The sequence below is a fragment of the Schistocerca nitens genome, chromosome 6, assembly GCF_023898315.1.
Source record: "Schistocerca nitens isolate TAMUIC-IGC-003100 chromosome 6, iqSchNite1.1, whole genome shotgun sequence".
NCBI lineage: Eukaryota > Metazoa > Arthropoda > Insecta > Orthoptera > Acrididae > Schistocerca > Schistocerca nitens.
In genome coordinates, this window is record NC_064619.1 from 420,809,820 (window position 1) to 420,828,670 (window position 18,851).

Consider the following 18,851-nt stretch of genomic DNA (forward strand, 5'->3'; position numbering starts at 1 on the left):
GTTAGTTAGGTTTAAGTAGTTCTAAGTTCTAGGGGACTTATGACCTAAGATGTTGAGTCCCATAGTGCTCAGAGCCATTTAGCCAAATTTGCTGTTGATGTACTCAGTCTCATTGTCCAATTGGAAACTTTGTAGTTTTCTCCCTGTCTCACACCCTTCACATTCCTTAAATTCCATAAAAGAGTCAAAAACATCACTTTAATGCTTTAGCACTTTCCAAATATCTCGAGTGATCATCTAGTTAAGTATCATAGTAATGTGCTCCACCTAAGGAGGTCTGTCTAATATAGCCCACATCATTATGTAACACTTCTAGAACATTTTCAGTAGTAATTTGGCTTGGTCTGAAAGACGGTCTTTTCATATTTGCTTACACACACACTTCACGTTTTTCTTTTTACTTAGAGACTCCACATACTTTGGATTAAGCTTCTCTGTGTCCAAGTCTTTAGTGCCACAAAATTTCTGCCCATCTGGGTGTTGCTCCATTTTCCACTGGTTGATGTGTTTTGTCATTGTGGGACATCTCTGTATTGTTTTTCACATTGTAATATTCACACTGCACTAAATTGACATCACTGACTGATGATCTTCTACTCAACACTTCCATCTCCTTACCAATAGATACATTAACATCACCATTTTTGAATCTAATGCACATTCCTTTCTTGTACATTTGTTTAACAGACAACAAGTTCCCATGCAGTTCTACCGCCAGAAGCACTTCAATTAGTTGGATTGATTTACCCCGACATGACTTTTCTGCTTACATGACAACACGTCCCTTACCATTCATTTTAGTAACTTCCCCATCGGCCAGTTTCACTTCTCCAAAGTTGCCTGTCTCTAAGTCCTGTAGTATCTCTTGTTGACTAATCAATGTTGTAATACTCCTCAATCCAGAACACACATGCTTCCATCAGCATCTCCTCAACTTTTGGTCACTGTCATGCCCACTATTTCATCATCTTCCTTTGAACTTGCACTTGGGTCTTCACTATTTGGATATTTCTCAACACTGTTGAGCTTGGATCCATTTGCTCTGTATGCTGATTTCTTGGGACTATTCTGCTTGCTTGGTGCACCACCTCCTTGTTTTCCATGGAAATGTGGGCACTTTTTGGCAATGTTTCCTGCTTCATCACAGCAAAAACATAGTCTGTTTGTACTGGTTGTGTTCTTCTCACCTTCTTGGTTTTGTTTATGATGTTTGCAGTGGGTCCAGCAAAACTTGTATTGTTTATTACCTCCACCCTGTGCTGCATGTGCTTTGGCTTCTTCTCAGCTGTTTGTGGACTTTGAATCTGGTTCCAGCTGCTTCTCTTCTAATTCTAGTCTGTTGCTGACAAGGTCTGTGGTCAGTCTGTATTCATCTCTTTCTAACCTTCTAATGGTGCCTTCATACTTCTCCAGAGGCAGTCATAGAAGCATGAAGCTTGCAACTATTTTGTCTTCAAAGGTAAAGCCCACTTGCTTCAGTAATCTTTTGGCAGCTAGTATCTTTTTTGCATAGTCATCCATAGTCATATCGCCTTCTTTCTTCATATTTACTAAGTCCCTCATCCTGGTTATAGTGTTAAGTAGGTGGTTCTTACAGTGAATTTTTTCCATGTCTCCCACACTTTCTTTGCTAGTTTTAGAATGCCAATCAACTCTAGGTAGCAACCTTCAAACAACATTAGAATGATGGACAAGGCCCTGTCATTTTTCTTCTTTTTCTCTACATCCAACTGATTGTAATGTGTTTCAGATCTGGGTTCTATGGCATCCCGTGCCTCATGATGTTGTATCAAAGAGCAAACATGAACTGACCATGCAAAATAGTTATTGCTTCGCAGGCGATCAGTCTTCACAGGTGGTTCCATCATTCTGAATTCTTTTCTTTGTCATCAGCTGAGGTAGAATTTAGGTATGTCATCTTTGTCAGTTCTTGTACCTAGAGTTCTTCTTTCATTGAACTCAAATAGACTCACCACACCTGTGCACTTGGCCTATAACCTGTTGTAATTTCTACATGTGCAGTGAATATTGACACATGGACAGGGGTGGGCAGTTGATTTAAAACAAACATATTGTCATTCTTGATAAATATATTATAGGAAACACTCACATACAATACACACAATGGCACTACCGTCAAACTACATTCTTTTCACAGAGATTTTTTGCACCCTGCTAGAACTGCACCAAATAAGCACATTCCGAGAAGAGAAGTGTACACCAGAAACCCTTGGCTCCCAAATACACTGGGAGTGGCACTGAATTGGAATAATGGTCACTGCATTAAGTAAGCCTAATTACAACAGACTGGACGTGGTAAGTTGATGTTAGTCAAGAATGCCTGTAAGGTGACAAAGACCAGTTTGTGCAATAGGACCATGAGATGCTGGATGTTCCTTCAGTGATATTGGAGAAAGACTTGTTGGGAATGTAGCCACTGTACATGACTGCTGGCAGTGTCAGTCACAAGAATGTACAGTCACAAGAAGTGCAGGCTCCAGACAGTCGCATGGCAGTACCAAGACAGAAGACCAAGGTGTTCAGCTTATGGCTCTGGCACATCGTACTGCATCTGCAGCAGCAATTTGAGCAGCTGTTGGCACCTCAGTGACACAACAAACTGTTACAATTTGGTTACTTGAAGGACAGCACAAAGCTAGATGCCCTGTAGTGTACATTCCACTGACCCCAAACCACTGTCATTTATGATTTCAGTGGTATCAAACAAGAGCTCATTGAATGGCAGTGTGGAGTTCTGTTGTGTTTCCTGATGAAAGCCGGTTCTGCCTTGGTGTCATGATGCCCATGTGTTGGTTACAAGAAAGCCAGTTGAGGGCCTGCCACCAACCTGTTTGTGTGCTAGATGCACTGGGCCTACACCTGGAGGTATGGTTGGGGGTGCAATTTTGTGTGACAGCAGCAGCGCTCTCGTGGTTATCCCTTGGTCTCTGACTCCAAATCTGTACAACAGTCTGGTGATTCAACCTGTTGTGCTGCCAGTCATGAACAGAACTCCAGGGTGTGTTTTCCTACATGATAACTCACTCACATACCGCTGTTGTAACCCAATATGCTATACAGAATATTGACACGTTGTCATGGCCTGCTTGGTCACCAGATCTGTCTCCAATTGAGCAAATATGGGACATCATAATACAACAACCCCAGGATCAGTCACAGAGAACATTAACTGTCCCTATATTGACCAACCAACTGCTGCAGGCGTGTACCTCCATCGCACTAACTGACATCTGGCACCTGTACAACACACAATGCATGCATGTTTGCATGCTTTCACTCAACACTCAGGCAGTTACATTGGTTATTAGTTTACCAGCATTTCACACTTGCAATGGCTTATCTCACACTTACAATAATTTGTGATTTTGCTATATTAATTTATTAAATATGTTATCGGGACAAATGTAATCACAAAATTTCATTACCCAACATTAATTATTTTTTGGTGTTGCTTTTTTCCCATCAGTTAATGTCCACCCTCTTCCTGTGTTTGTTCTGCACCCTTTGAAACTGAAGCCCTTTCCTTAGACCCCATAACCTGAAAAACTGTGCAGTCCTCACCTAACAACCACTGCTACCCATGTAGCTGCTTGCTGTGTGTTGTGGAACCCTGACCTATTTAGCAGAACCTGGAAACTCACAATCATATGGTGCAAGTTGAGGAATCTGCAGCATACACAACCTCTGCTTCAGGTCCTCCACTCGGCTCTGTACCAAAGGATCACAGTTGATTGTGTCAATGATGCCACAGATGGTGAACCCCGCCTTTGTCTCACAAGCAAGACTGGCGATCTTTATTACTTCAGCTAGCCACTGAACAGAGAGAGTCTCTCCCAATCCAAAGTGACACACATTGTTAGTATTGACACAAGCCTGCACCTGCAGTTGGCTGCACTCTGTGCTGTTAATGGCACATGGAAGCACCCACTCCACATCCAGAACTACTCCACCCATTAGGCACACAGAGTTCACACTCATGTCCTTCCCGTTATTGGCAGCCATATCCCTAAAGGGCCCCATTATGTGACTGATGTTGAAGCTCCCAACTACCAGTGATTCCACGCTTGAACATGGGTGACGTGTGAACTTCAGTGCAAGCTGCATGACTGAAGCTATCACTGCTTGGATCTATGAGTGACCTAGGTTCACCATCTCAGCTCGCAACTGAACACAGCAATCACAGTTCCTAAAGATGCCCTGATGAAGTCAAAATCATACATGAAAAAAAAGTTAAAGCTGAAGAGTACCGATGAAATTTAAAATAAGTATCTTCTTGCGAGCAGCTGTATCAACTCACAGTACTCTGATATGCTACTATTGTTATGAAAACTATCACTCTACTGAGGGATTACAAGGGGCTCTTCAAACATATAACAAACACCAGGCACTATGCAAACAGCAGTTCTATGCTTTACACAGCTAATAAAGCATGGAACTGTGTCTGATAAATAGATAAACACATATGAAGTAGAGGAGTTGAAGCTAAGAGCACTGATGAAATTTAAAACAAGCACATTCATATGAGAAGCTGTGTTAGCTCACAGTACTCTGGCATATGATTACAGGCACAAAATTGTGGAGCATGCACAAGTCATATATAATTTCCATTATTACCAGTTTTCCATCACCTGTGAGCATCTTCAGAAATTTAGCAGCCTGCGGCCACCTGTTAAATGCACCTAGCTGTGTAGGTACCAACATCAGTTGTTTGGCCAAAATACAGAAGTTACAAAATGCAGACTGGCAATATGAAGAAAATATTTTCTGAAAAAGTTAAGTATTTTAATGATAAATATAAATTTAAATGTTAGAAAGTGTTTTTTTTTTTATTTTTATCTACCATCTAGTCTTATATGGAAGTGAAATATGCACAGTAATCAGTTCAGGCAAGAAGAGAATGGAATCTTTTAAAACATGGTGCTACAGATATTTAGCTGGTTAGATAACATAATTACTGAAGAGGTACTGAATTGAACTAGTGAGAAAAGATATTTATGGTGTACCTTAACTAAAAGAAGGGATCAGTTCTTAGGACACACATTAAGGTGCCAGGGAATCAGAAATTTGCTAATGGAGGGAAGTGTGTGGGATAAAAATTGTATAGAAAGACTGCAGTTAGATGGTTTTGGTGGATGTAGGTTGCAATAGCTATGCAGTGATGAAGTAGGACTGAATAGCACAAAGAGCTACATCAAATCAGACTTTGAAATGAAGACCACAGCAACAATAGCAACAACATCATGTATGGAACTTCCTGGCAGATTAAAACTGTGTGCCCGACCGAGACTCGAACTCGGGACTTTTGCCTTTCGCGGGCAAGTACTCTACCAACTGAGCTACCGAAGCACGACTCACGCCCAGTACTCACAGCTTTACTTCTGCCAGTACCTCGTCTCCTACCTTCCAAACTTTACAGAAGCTCTCCTGCGAACCTTGCAGAACTAGCACTCCTGAAAGAAAGGATATTGCGGAGACATGGCTTAGCCACAGCCTGGGGGATGTTTCCAGAATGAGATTTTCACTCTGCAGCGGAGTGTGTGCTGATATGAAACTTCCTGGCAGATTAAAACTGTGTGCCCGACCGAGACTCGAACTCGGGACCTTTGCCTTTCGCGGGCAAGTGCTCTACCAACTGAGCTACCGAAGCACGACTCACGCCCGGTACTCACAGCTTTACTTCTGCCAGTTTGGAAGGTAGGGCACACAGTTTTAATCTGCCAGGAAGTTTCATATCAGCGCACACTCCACTGCAGAGTGAAAATCTCATTCTGGCAACATCATGTATGGATATTGGATGGTTTTCATCACTTTTGAGGGTAATTTGAGCATTGCGCAGTATCCGAATGAGTTCACCCAACCAAATGTCTGTCCCTAGAGTTAACATATCAGTGAAGGTTTCATCTTTTTTAAGACAATAATGCTGAAGCACATTGCTCTCTCCTGGAGGCAAGAATTAATCAAATGAAGTGGCTTGTGGATTTTGCTGTCATTAACCCAACTGAACATGTTTAAGATCAATTGAAACTTTCAGTGTGACTGTGTCATCACAAAAACTCTCCTCACACACATAATGAGTTAAGGAAGGTCTCCATTCAATACTGGGACAGGCTTGAGCAGCAACATTTCAACTACTCTCTGGGCAGCATATTAAGGAGTATACAAATGTGTTACCATGGATGATCTCAAGTCTTTCAGCTGAGTCATGGTTGGCAATGGACAGTGTTTTAGCTGCATGTACAGTTCCCAGTTTGATAACCATGCTGTTCTATCTTATTGTTACATTCCACGAAAAGGAGTTTTTGTAATATTTGTTTTTATTAAGTTGGAAGGCCAGTTCAACTTTATTTCTTCTATATTCAATTGCCTTTTTCTGGAGAGCATTCCACATATACATTCTTCAAGGTACTCACACTTGAATTCTTTCATGTCTGGCTTTTTTTCTCACAGTGTAATATGTTTCACCTATGGTCTAGGGGTAGCGTCTTTGATTCATAATCAAAACGTCTTCGGTCCCGGGTTCGATCCCCGCCACTGCCTAAATTTTGATAAATAATCAGCACTGGCGGCCAAAGACTTCCGGCATAAGAAGTCAGCCTCATTCTGCCAACGGCCTTGTCAAAGAGGGCGGAGGAGCGGATAGAGGTTCAGGGCACTCTCTTGTCCTAGAGGTGGGAAATTGCCCCTAAAGGCGGAAGAATCAGCAATGATCAACGACATGAGGATGCAGAAGGCAATGGAAACCACTGCATTAAAGACACGTAACGTGTATCCACAGGACATGTGGCCTGTAATTGAAGAAGTGTCATGATGATCTCTCCATTGGCAAAAGATTCCGGAATAGTCCCCCATTCGGATCTCTGGGAGGGGACTGCCAAGGGGGAGGTTACCATTTACCATGAGAAAAAGATTGAATAATCAACGAAAGGATAACGTTCTACAAGTCAGGGCGTGGAATGTCAGAAGCTTGAACGTGGTAGGGAAACTAGAAAATCTGAAAAGGGAAATGCAAAGGCTCAATCTAGATATAGTAGAGGTCAGTGAAGTGAAGTGGAAGGAAGACAAGGATTTCTGGTCAGATGAGTATCGGGTAATATCAACAGCAGCAGAAAATGGTATAACAGGTGTAGGATTCGTTATGAATAGGAAGGTAGGGCAGAGGGTGTGTTACTGTGAGCAGTTCAGTGACCGGATTGTTCTAATCAGAATCGACAGCAGACCAACACCGACAACGAAAGTTCAGATATACATGCCGACGTCGCAAGCTGAAGATGAGCAGATAGAGAAAGTGTATGAGGATATTGAAAGGGTAATGCAGTATGTAAAGGGGGACGAAAATCTAATAGTCATGGGCGACTGGAATGCAGTTGTAGGGGAAGGAGTAGAAGAAAAGGTTACAGGAGAATATGGGTTTGGGACGAGGAATGAAAGAGGAAAAAGACTAATTGAGTTCTGTAACAAGTTTCAGCTAGTAATAGTGAATACCCTGTTCAAGAATCACAAGAGGAGGAGGTATACTTGGAAAAGGCCGGGAGATACGGGAAGATTTCAATTAGATTACATCATGGTCAGACAGAGATTCCGAAATCAGATACTGGATTGTAATGTGTACCCAGGAGCAGATATAGACTCAGATCACAATATAGTAGTGATGAAGAGTAGGCTGAAGTTCAAGACATTATTCAGGAAGAATCAATACGCAAAGAAGTGGGATACGGAAGTACTAAGGAATGACAAAATACGTTTGAAGTTCTCTAACGCTATAGATACAGCAATAAGGAATAGGGCAGTAGGCAGTACAGTTGAAGAGGAATGGACATCTCTAAAAAGTGCCATCACAGAAGTTGGGAATGAAAACATAGGTACAAAGAAGGTAGCTGCGAAGAAACCATGGGTAACAGAAGAAATACTTCAGTTGATTGATGAAAGGAGGAAGTACAAACATGTTCCGGGAAAATCAGGAATACGGAAATACAAGTCGCTGAGGAATGAAATAAATAGGAAGTGCAGGGAAGCTAAGATGAAATGGCTGCAGAAAAAATGTGAAGACATCGAAAAAGATATGATTGTTGGAAGGACAGACTCAGCATACAGGAAAGTCAAAACAACCTTTGGTGACATTAAAAGCAACGGTGGTAACATTGAGAGTGCAATGGGAATTCCACTGTTAAATGCAGAGGAGAGAGCAGATAGGTGGAAAGAATACATTGAAAGCCTCTATGAGGGTGAAGATTTGTCTGATGTGATAGAAGAAGAAACAGGAGTCGATTTAAAAGAGATAGGGGATCCAGTATTAGAATCGGAATTTAAAAGAGCTTTGGAGGACTTACGGTCAAATAAGGCAGAAGGGATAGATAACATTCCATCAGAATTCCTAAAATCATTGGGGGAAGTGGCAACAAAATGACTACTCACGTTGGTGTGTAGAATATATGAGTCTGGCAACATACCATCTGACTTTCGGAAAAGCATCATCCACACAATTCCGAAGACGGCAAGAGCTGACAAGTGCGAGAATTATTGCACAATCAGCTTAACAGCTTCATGCATCGAAGCTGCTTACAAGAATAATATACAGAAGAATGGAAAAGACAATTGAGCATGTACTAGGTGACGATCAGTTTGGCTTTAGGAAAAGTAAAGGGACGAGAGAGGCAATTCTGACGTTACGGCTAATAATGGAAGCAAGGCTAAAGAAAAATCAAGACACTTTCATAGGATTTGTCGACCTGGAAAAAGCGTTCGACAATATAAAATGGTGCAAGCTGTTCGAGATTCTGAAAAAAGTAGGGGTAAGCTATAGGGAGAGACGGGTCATATACAATATGTACAACAACCAAGAGGGAGTAATAAGAGTGGACGAACAAGATTGAAGTGCTCGTATTAAGAAGGGTGTAAGACAAGGCTGTAGCCTTTCGCCCCTACTCTTCAATCTGTACATCGAGGAAGCAATGATGGAAATAAAAGAAAGGTTCAGGAGTGGAATTAAAGTACAAGGTGAAAAGATATCAATGATACGATTCGCTGATGACATTGCTATCCTGAGTGAAAGGGAAGAAGAATTAAATGATCTGCTGAACGGAATGAACAGTCTAATGAGTACACAGCATGGTTTGAGAGTAAATTGGAGAAAGACGAAGGTAATGAGAAGTAGTAGAAATGAGAACAGCGAGAAACTTAACATCAGGATTGATGGTCACGAAGTCAATGAAGTTAAGGAATTCTGCTACCTAGGCAGTAAAATAACCAATGACGGATGGAGCAAGGAGGACATCAAAAGCAGACTCGCTATGGCAAAAAAGGCATTTCTGGCCAAGAGAAGTCTACTAATATCAAATACCGGCCTTAATTTGAGGAAGAAATTTCTGAGGATGTACTTCTGGAGTACAGCATTGTATGGTAGTGAAACATGGACTGTGGGAAAACTGGAAGAGAAGAGAATCGAAGCATTTGAGATGTGGTGCTATAGACGAATGTTGAAAATTAGGTGGACTGATAAGGTAAGGAATGAGTAGGTTCTACACAGAATCGGAGAGGAAAGGAATATGTGGAAAACACTGATAAGGAGAAGGGACAGGATGATAGGACATCTGCTAAGACATAAGGGAATGACTTCCATGGTACTAGAGGGAGCTGTAGAGGGCAAAAACTGTAGAGGAAGACAGAGATTGGAATACGTCAAGCAAATAATTGAGGACGTAGCTTGCAAGTGCTACTCTGAGATGAAGAGGTTAGCGCAGGAAAGGAATTCGTGGCGGGCCGCATCAAACCAGTCAGTAGACTAAAAAAAAAAATATAATAATAATAATAATAATATATATGTTTCAGTGGCTTTTTATGTTTGTCATTCTTTTGGTCTTTTCAAAAGAGATTTTGAGACACACCCCGTTTTTCCACCCTTCTTCAAAGGACTTGGCTATTAGGACCACATCACCTGCAGAAGTTAGACAGTTGACTTTGATGCCTTTGGTTTTTGGTTGATAATTGGATTCCAGTATGGGTTGTCATGTTCCACTCTCTGGGTACTTTCTCTATAGTGCAGTTAAATAGCAATGAGGAGAGTGGATCTCCTTGCCATACAGTAGTTTTTTCTGGAAAGGGTCAGAGAGTTCACCCTTGAATTTAACTTTGGAGTATGTGCTGGTAAGGATTCTCTGATTATGTTTGTGATTTTGTTGTCTGATTTAGTTCTTTTAGTATAGAGGTCAGGTATCTGAAGTCTATTGAGTTGTATGCTTTTTGAAAGTCAATGAAAGTGATAGCATTTGAGTTTGCTCTTGAGTTTTTGTTTGTCATGAGGTTTTTGAGGCTTAGGATTTTTTCTGAGCAAAATCTTCTTTTCCTGAAACCCACCTAATATTCTCAAAGTTGATAGTCATTTGGGGGTTCCAGCAGGGCTTTGAGAACATCTTGTATATTATGTCTAGGACTGATAACCGTCTGTAGTCACTGCCATCAGTTTTGGACCATTCCTCATGGAGTGGATAGATGTGTTTTTATTTCACAATAAAGTTTTTATTTTTTATTTTTATTTCATAAGACTTATTCATTCATTCCCTGCCTCCTTTGAATCTAAGCTTACACACATATGGAGATGAGCAGTTGTTTCTGAGGTATTCATTATCCAATGCTATGATTATTTAATCTCAGCTAACTGTATTAATCTTATTTTTCAAATTTTGTTATTGTTCCAGTGCCAGTAAATGCTGACTCACAATGCATTCCTAAAAGCTTTGGATATGACAGTATTGTATGTGTCTGCAATGCCACATACTGTGATGAATTTGAAACAGTAACACACTTTCCATCTGGAAAGTATTTACTGTACACATCAACGAAAGATGGCCTCCGCTTTAAGAAGAGCGTTGGTTCCTTTTCTTCAAGAAAAGGTGCCTCTTGTAAGTACATACATCCAGGAAATTCTTTATCAGTTTTACAAGTGTCTGCATAATGTACCACACTGTACTATATCCTTCAGAAAAGATGTTATCAGAATGAATATTTGTAATGTACAGTTTTTTTCCTACTTTCCCAGCTGATTACAAGTAGAACTCCAGTTTCATAAGGAATCTGAATTATGCTGTAACCTGGTTCTTTCAGTCAAACAAAGCTTAGGTAGAAGTGAAAGATATACCATATTAACCATCAGAAAAAAATCTTAAGACAAACTTGGGACTGAAGAATGGATCTAAAAATTAGCCTAGTACAAAGATGTCACTTTGCAGTGGCTCATGTAGGAAATGCATAAAATTCATTTATTGTTGTTGACAAAACTTCTTCTCTTCCACTTCCATTACATTGAACCACTTGCTACCTAGGAAAGTCCTAAGCGTATTGACAAGAACATGTCCAACTGAAGCTTAGCAAGAGGAATTAACTCCATTTGCCATAATTCTACTCCTTAGTTAACTTTTTACTCTTTCCTCTTTTCTCTATTATTCTGTATATTAAGCCTCTTTCCTATTTAAATAATTATTATAAAATTTTTCTCACTATTTTGCACTTTTCTAGCTAATATCTTCATCTCATTCAAATGCAAATGAGTCATTTGGCATGCATTCATATTATATCTTTGACTGGCTTCCAGGTAGTTCTAGAAGTTTCTTTGTCATATTAGTTATTATAATGACATATGGGTTTTATATAAAATTAAAATATAATAAAGAAATGTATCTTTTCACATGTAGAAAAATCTGAGAATCAAACCAGTTAGAAAAGATGTTTTATATAGTCCTGAAGCAAATTTGAAGATTTCAAAACTGTTCCACATGAAAAAGTTTAATTACACTCGAAAAATATGGTATTTTTGTATCAAGAGTAATTGTTTCTGGTGAATTTTACTGTGTTTTTGGAATTAAATGAAGGAAATTTATTTAATGAGAAATAACTTATAATTTGGCATAGTTTATATAAAAGTTTCATTGAATATATATGGCATTTGTTATAAGTTATGTGGATGAAATGGAAGGAAATTAGTTCATTTACAGATGCAAATCTTCCTTTAATTTATGTTTTTGTTTACTTATAAAGTTATATCTATAGGATGACAAACTTTTTGTAATTTTATGTTTTCACATGGAAACGGACAAAAATGTTATTGTACATTATAGATAAATTTAGAATGTGTAACTTGAAAGTACATCAGTGCATCATGTGCTTATGCAAAAACCTTAAATTGCGTACATTATGTGAGAGATCAGAACAAATTTCACCCAAGTGATAGTGGTATTGCCAGTGGCCTTGCTGCAGTGGTAACAACGGTCCCCATCAGATCACCAAACTTAAGCACGGTTGGGCTTGGCTAGCACTTGGACAGGTGACCATTTGGGTATGCCAAGTGCTATTGGCAAGCATGGTGCACTCAACCCTTGTGAAGCCAATTGAGGGGCTACTAGTCTCAGAGGTAATGGCTCCGGTCACAAAAACTGACAGTGTTAGAGAGATCGGTGTGCTAACCACATGCCCCTCCATATCTGTATCCAGTGATGCCTATTGGCTGACCATGACATTGTGGTTGATCAGTACTGTTGGACCTTCCGAATCCTGTTTAGATTAGTTTTAGAAAGTGGTATTATAATATTCAGTTAATCCAAAAATGTGTCATAGATTTGGTTGACCAAATAACTCGTAGAACTTGGTTTGTTAAAACTGGTAGTAGATGCACCACTTTTACATAAAATATCAAAAATCTTAGCTGGGCAATATTTCAGTAAAATCCATTATTCATTCATGTGTTTGAGCTCTGCCAAGGCTTTACGTAGTTTTTCAGTAAAAATATTCCTTGAAGAGAAGTCTGAAACCACGTTCTCAGAAAAATATTGTGAGGGAATAATTCTTTATTTCTGAATGGACATAGCTTACTCAAAAGTCTTGATTTCACTCTTTCCAGTAAGCAGTTTACCTTTTCTGAAAAGTCGTTACCTAAAATGTTATTTGCAATGAAAATTTCCATCATTCACAAAATACTTCCATTATGTGTACCTTTAAGAAAGTTTAATTCCAAGAACTGACATTATAATTCAGTTTTCCTAATTCTTCTGAGCTACAAAATGCCTTTGGTTTTCAGAATAAAGTACTAATTAATAAAAAAAGTAAATTAAAAAATTACTAACCTATGAAATTTATGTGAAGCTTATTTAGTATCCCTCAGTAGCACTCAAGGTATGAATGAAAAAGTCCACACAGGTTTGTTAACTTTCTAGTTCTTTATCATATGGATAAACCAAATATTACTTGGTTCTCTGTAATGTCATTGCCACTAATTTCAACATTGTTCCCTACATAGAGCAATATGAGTTTACAGATTTCACTAAACATTCACACACTTGTCTATAAGTGCAACTACTGGGCAACAGCTCTGGTAGTCTGTGCCTGGTAATTGTTCTGGTAATGTCTCCAAGACAGAGTCTGTGATTAGCATTTTTCATGTTAATATCTCAATGTAAAGATTCATGTTTTTGTTTTCAGCTGACTAACATTTCAACGTCAAAGTCACAAGTATCAGAAGATCTGAGTTTTACAGTCAGTTAGTGTAAATATTACATGAAATCATTTGAACAGTGCATCTACAATTGTCCAAATAACTTCCACATTGTCATATGTTAGTATGGCCCCAGTGACACACTCTGAAAACTATTTACAAGTTCTGTTAAAAAATTACAGAACTTTGTCCACAAAACTTTTCTATGCTTACCTTGTATTTATTGTGTGTGGTCTCCTTCGAAACATTCTCCTCCACATTTGATACACCACTCCCAACACTGTTTCCATTTCTGAAAACACTCTCGGTATGCTTCTTGCTGGATCACGCAAAGCACTACTTGTGAATTTTCTTTTATGTTGTCTGTCATTGCAAATCTTCATACTTTCAATGGCAGTTTCAACTTTGGAAATAAAAAAAGTCTGCAGGGTCCACATCTGGAGAGTATGGAGGATGAGATAGCACAGTGATTCTGTTTTTTGTGCAATAGTCATGCACCAACAGGGCGGAATCTGTGGGCACATTATCATGATGTGAGAGCCGTGAATTGTCTCATCACGTTTCAGGCTCTTTCCTTCTCACATTTTCTTGCAGGTGTTGCAACATCTCCCGATAGTACCAGTGATTAACAGTTTGTCCCTGAGGCACAAATTCGTAATGGACTAATCCTTCAAAGTCAAGGAAAACTATTGGTATGGCTTTGACAATTGACCTGACCTGACAAGCTCTTTTTGGTCTTGGAGAATCTTCCCCAACCCATCGAGAAAATTGAACCTTGGTCTCAACATTGTAACCACAGACCCAAGTCTCATCACCAGTTCTGATTCTCTTATGGAACATATCATTCTCATTTGCAGAATCCAAAAGCTCTTCACCGATTGCGAGGTGAACATCTTTCTGGTCTTGACTTATAAGCCATGGGATGAACTGGGTGCCAACACAATGTATTCCAAGATGCTGTGTCAGGGTTTCACGATATGATCCAGCTGAAATCTTACATTCTTCTGCAATCTCATGGACAGTCAGTCTTAGATTGGCATGCACAATTTCATTGATGTTCTTGACATGAGCATTGTCAGTAGACATTGAAGGGCATCCTGAATGAGGATCACCTTTAACTTCCATCCAGCCATTCTTAAACCGTATGAACTATTCGTAACACTGAATATGGCTTAAACACTCTTCATCATAAGCTTCCTGCATCATTTGCCTTGTCTCTACAATGGTTTTCTTGAGTTGCACACAAAATTTAATGCAGATGCATTTGCTCCTCTGACTCTGCCATCTCTAAATTTGCAAACTTTGCGATACAATGTTCTATTCAGTACAGTACTGAACAATAACTAACAGATGTATAACAACGAAACTTCCAGCAGTTACACATTAAACACAGATGTGTGTCAGGATGCCAATGGCATTTTTCTCCAAATCACTGATGGCGCAAAATCACGAATGTTCTGGAATTTTTTTAGCAGACCTCATATGACTATGAGTTTTTTTTCTTTATCAAGATTTATGGTTTGTGGAAACATGAGAGATGATTTCACTATGAAGATGTATACAAATTAAATTGACACTGTTTAGAGTTCATTCAGTGTTGTTTCAAAACTGGTTTATTTGAACTACAAAAAGAGTTGAGAGAAATTTTGGCACTAATGAATGAGAAATAATCTTGATTTAAAATCAATGGTGTCATGTCCAATGGTGTCAGAGAATGAGACTCAATATTCCAGTACTCACAGTGTTAGGAGTGTGTGGAGAATACCAAATTTCAGGCTTTACTGCTCACCACAGATACTGCAGTGGCCATTGGCCTTTGTGTAACGAGCAAGAGCAGCGGGATTTCTGTAGATTTGTCACTGCTAACAGACAAGCAAAACTGAATGAAATAACCACAGAAATCAATATGAGATATAAAAAAAAACAATATCCAGTAAGACAGCAGTATGGCAAAATTTGGTATTAATAGGCTATGGCGGCAGACAACCAATGCAATTGTCTTTGCTAATAGCATGACATCACTTGCAGCACCTCTCCTGGGCTCATGAGCGTAGCATTTGGACTGTAGATGACTGGAAAACCATGGCCTGGTCAGATGAGCCCTGATTGCAGTTGGTGATAGCTTATGGCAGGCTTTGAGTGTGTCACAGACCTCGCAAAACCATGGACCCAAGTTGTCAACAAGGACTGTGCAGGATGGTGGCTGTGTTTATATGAAATGGACTGGTTCCTGTGGCCCAACTGAACTTATCATTGAGTGGAAATGATTATGTTCAGCTACTCGGAGACCATTTGCAGCCATTCATGGACTTCATGTTCCCAAAAACTGATTGAATTGTTATGGATGGCAGTGTGCCATGTCTCGAGGCCACAGTTGTTCATGATTGGGTTAGAGAACATTCTGGACATTTCAAGTGAATGATTTGGCCATGCAGATCATCTGATATGAAACACATTGAACATACCGTGTGAGACATAATTGACAGGACAGTTAGTGCTCAAAATCCTGCACTGGCAACTCTTTCACAATTATGGACATCTGTAGAGGCAGTATGGCTCAATATTTCTTCAGGAGACTTCCAGTAACTTGTTGAGTCCATGCCACGTTGAGTTGCTGCACTAAGCCAGGCAAAAGGAGGCACGATATGATATTTTAAGAGGTATACTGTAACTTTTGTCACCTCAGTGTGTATATCTTAAGTGGCAGTGCTGTACCTTTTCCAAGGTACTGTACTGTCTTACCATCCACTACCTGCTCAGTCACTGAGGGCTACACACAAGTTTAGATACTGTGGATCTTAGATAACTTTGTGGTGTGGGTGTCCAAAGATGCACTGCCATATTTCTGTCCTGTTTGTCCAATAGTTCTTTAAAGTTCACGTTGTCTACCTGGAATGTTTGCTTTTATATTTCTGTTTACACTTCAATACAAGCATTAATGTTCTCTTTGTTATTCTTGTCCACACCACATTTCAGTTTTCTAAGATAATAAAACTTCATTATAACAACACAAAATAAGAAATATTACAAATGTTAAGGTTGACAATAGTGTCAGTTTTTCTACATTGATAACTGTCTTCTATATAATTTCAATATATCAGTCTAGTACCACATTCTCCAACAGACACAGTGCAAAGCTCTATTCATCCTAAAACATTTGTAGTTAGGAGATCTTCAGAATGTGAGAGATATGTGAAACCCTTGGGAAAGAAGTGTGATTTAGCGATGTATTTCTATTTAGTAAAAGAAAATTTTATTCATTTATACCTGCACCTTATCATTTGGTTTCCACGCAGATGTATCGGGAAGATAATAGTTATCTTTGACGACAACAGAAATGCAAGACCTGCTGCCATTTATGGTAAATGAAACCAACTGGCTTTATTGATACACCAAGACAAATGTTTTAATCAGTGAATACTCAGTAGTCGATGCAGAAAGGTATCATAATTGACAAACTTTATTTCTTCTTGGGAATTTTCCTTCTCATACATGAGCATACATTCACCCAGAAGAGTATTTTTGAACACTTTAATTTTCTGTGAAATTATGCTCTGATATTTTGTGTTATTGTTGAGTATGCTTCAGATCAGTGACAAATCTACAAGTACCAGAGAAAGTTCATTCAGAATTAGGAACAATGTTGGCAAACTTCATTAGGTGTTCTAAACTGAATTTTATTCACAATTCCAGATTTTTATTGATGAATGCCCATTGTAGTTAAAAGAACATTAGCTTTTAAACAATTTATGCCATCTAAATGGAGTAAATTTTTACGTCAAACCATGACATTCAAATTCATTAATGTTTTTCTTGCTTTATGCCCATGAAACCACTTCATGAGTAGAAGTCCAGTTTATTTCAACTAATATACACTCCTGCTCATAAATTAAGGATAATTGCAGAATGTGGTGCCACACAATGTGGCACTACACAAAACTGGCACTAATAGCATAGGCACACAGGGAACACACACAACATGGATCTGTAAGTCCACGGTATTGGTGATAAGTTGAGAAAACCATCCCAAAACACATGTCCTACAAATTGCCACTGTTTCCTGCTCATGTACCCTGACATTAATATGGGATATGATCACCATGCACATGTACACAGCCCGCACAATGGGTTGGCATACCCTGGATCAAGTGGTCGAGCAGCTGCAGGCGTATAGCCTCCCATTCTTGCACCAGTGCCTGTTGGAGCTCCTGAAGTGTTGTAGGGGTTTGGAGACGGGCAGCAATACCTTGACCAAGAGCAAGGTCTGGAGAACAGGCAGGCCACTCCACTCGCCTGATATCTTCTGTTTCAAGGTACTCCTCTGCGATGACAGCTCAGTGGGGCCGTGCGTTGTCATCCATCAGGGGGAAGGTGGGGCCCTCTACAGCCATGAAAAGGTGGACATACTGGTGCAAAATTATGCCTCAATACACCTGACCTGTTACAGTTCCTCTGTCAAAGACATGCAGGGGTGTACATGCACCAATCATAATCCCACCCTGCACCATCAAACCACGACCTCCATACAGGTCCCTTTCAAGGACATTAAGGGGTTGGTATCAGGTTCCTGCTTCACACCAGATGAAAACCTGGTGAGAATCACGGTTCAGACTATACCTGGACTCGTCTGTGAACATAACCTGGGACCACTGTTCCAATGACCATGTACTGTGTTCTTGACACCAGGCTTTATGGGCCCTCCTGTGACCAGGGGTCAGTGGAATGCACCTTGCAGGTCTCCGGGTGAATAAACCCTGTCTGTTCAGACATCTGTAGACTGTGTGTCTGGAGACAATTGTCCCAGTGGCTGCAGTAAGGTCCCGAGCAAGGCTACCTGCAGTACTCCGTGGCCGCCTGCGGGCACTGATGGTGAGATATCGGTCTTCTTGTGGTGTTGTACACTGTGGACGTCCTGTACTGTAGCGCCTGGACACGTTTCCTGTCTGCTGTAATCGTTGCCATAATCTTGAGATCACACTTTGTAGCACACGGAGGGCCCATGCTACGACCTGCTGTGTTTGACTTGCCTCCAGTCGCCCTCATATTCTACCCCTCATAACGTCATCAATATGTGTTCTTTGAGCCCTTTTCAACACACAGTCACCATTAGCATATCTGAAAATATCTGCACACTTACTCGCTGCACTGTACTCTGACATGTACCAACACACCTCTGTGTATGTGGTGGAGTGCTGCCAGCACCACTGTGTGACGACCGCAAATCAAATGCACTGCATGGTCATACCCTGAGGTGATTTAATCCTGAAAACCACCCACCAGAGCGGTGTTTCACCATGTATTAGCATTATACTTAATTTATGAGCATGAGTATACTTCATGACAATCAAGCTGT

At 39.9% G+C, this 18,851-nt stretch overlaps 1 protein-coding gene across 1 annotated transcript in view; it reads left to right on the top strand.

Moving 5' to 3' along the window:
• The window catches only part of LOC126263744 (lysosomal acid glucosylceramidase-like), a 229,193-nt gene that overhangs the window by 49,580 nt on the left and 160,762 nt on the right, over positions 1-18,851 (top strand). The window contains exon 3 of the mRNA XM_049960927.1: positions 10,713-10,916. Coding sequence (XP_049816884.1) covers positions 10,713-10,916 — 204 coding nt within the window. The remainder of the gene's footprint in view (positions 1-10,712; positions 10,917-18,851) is intronic.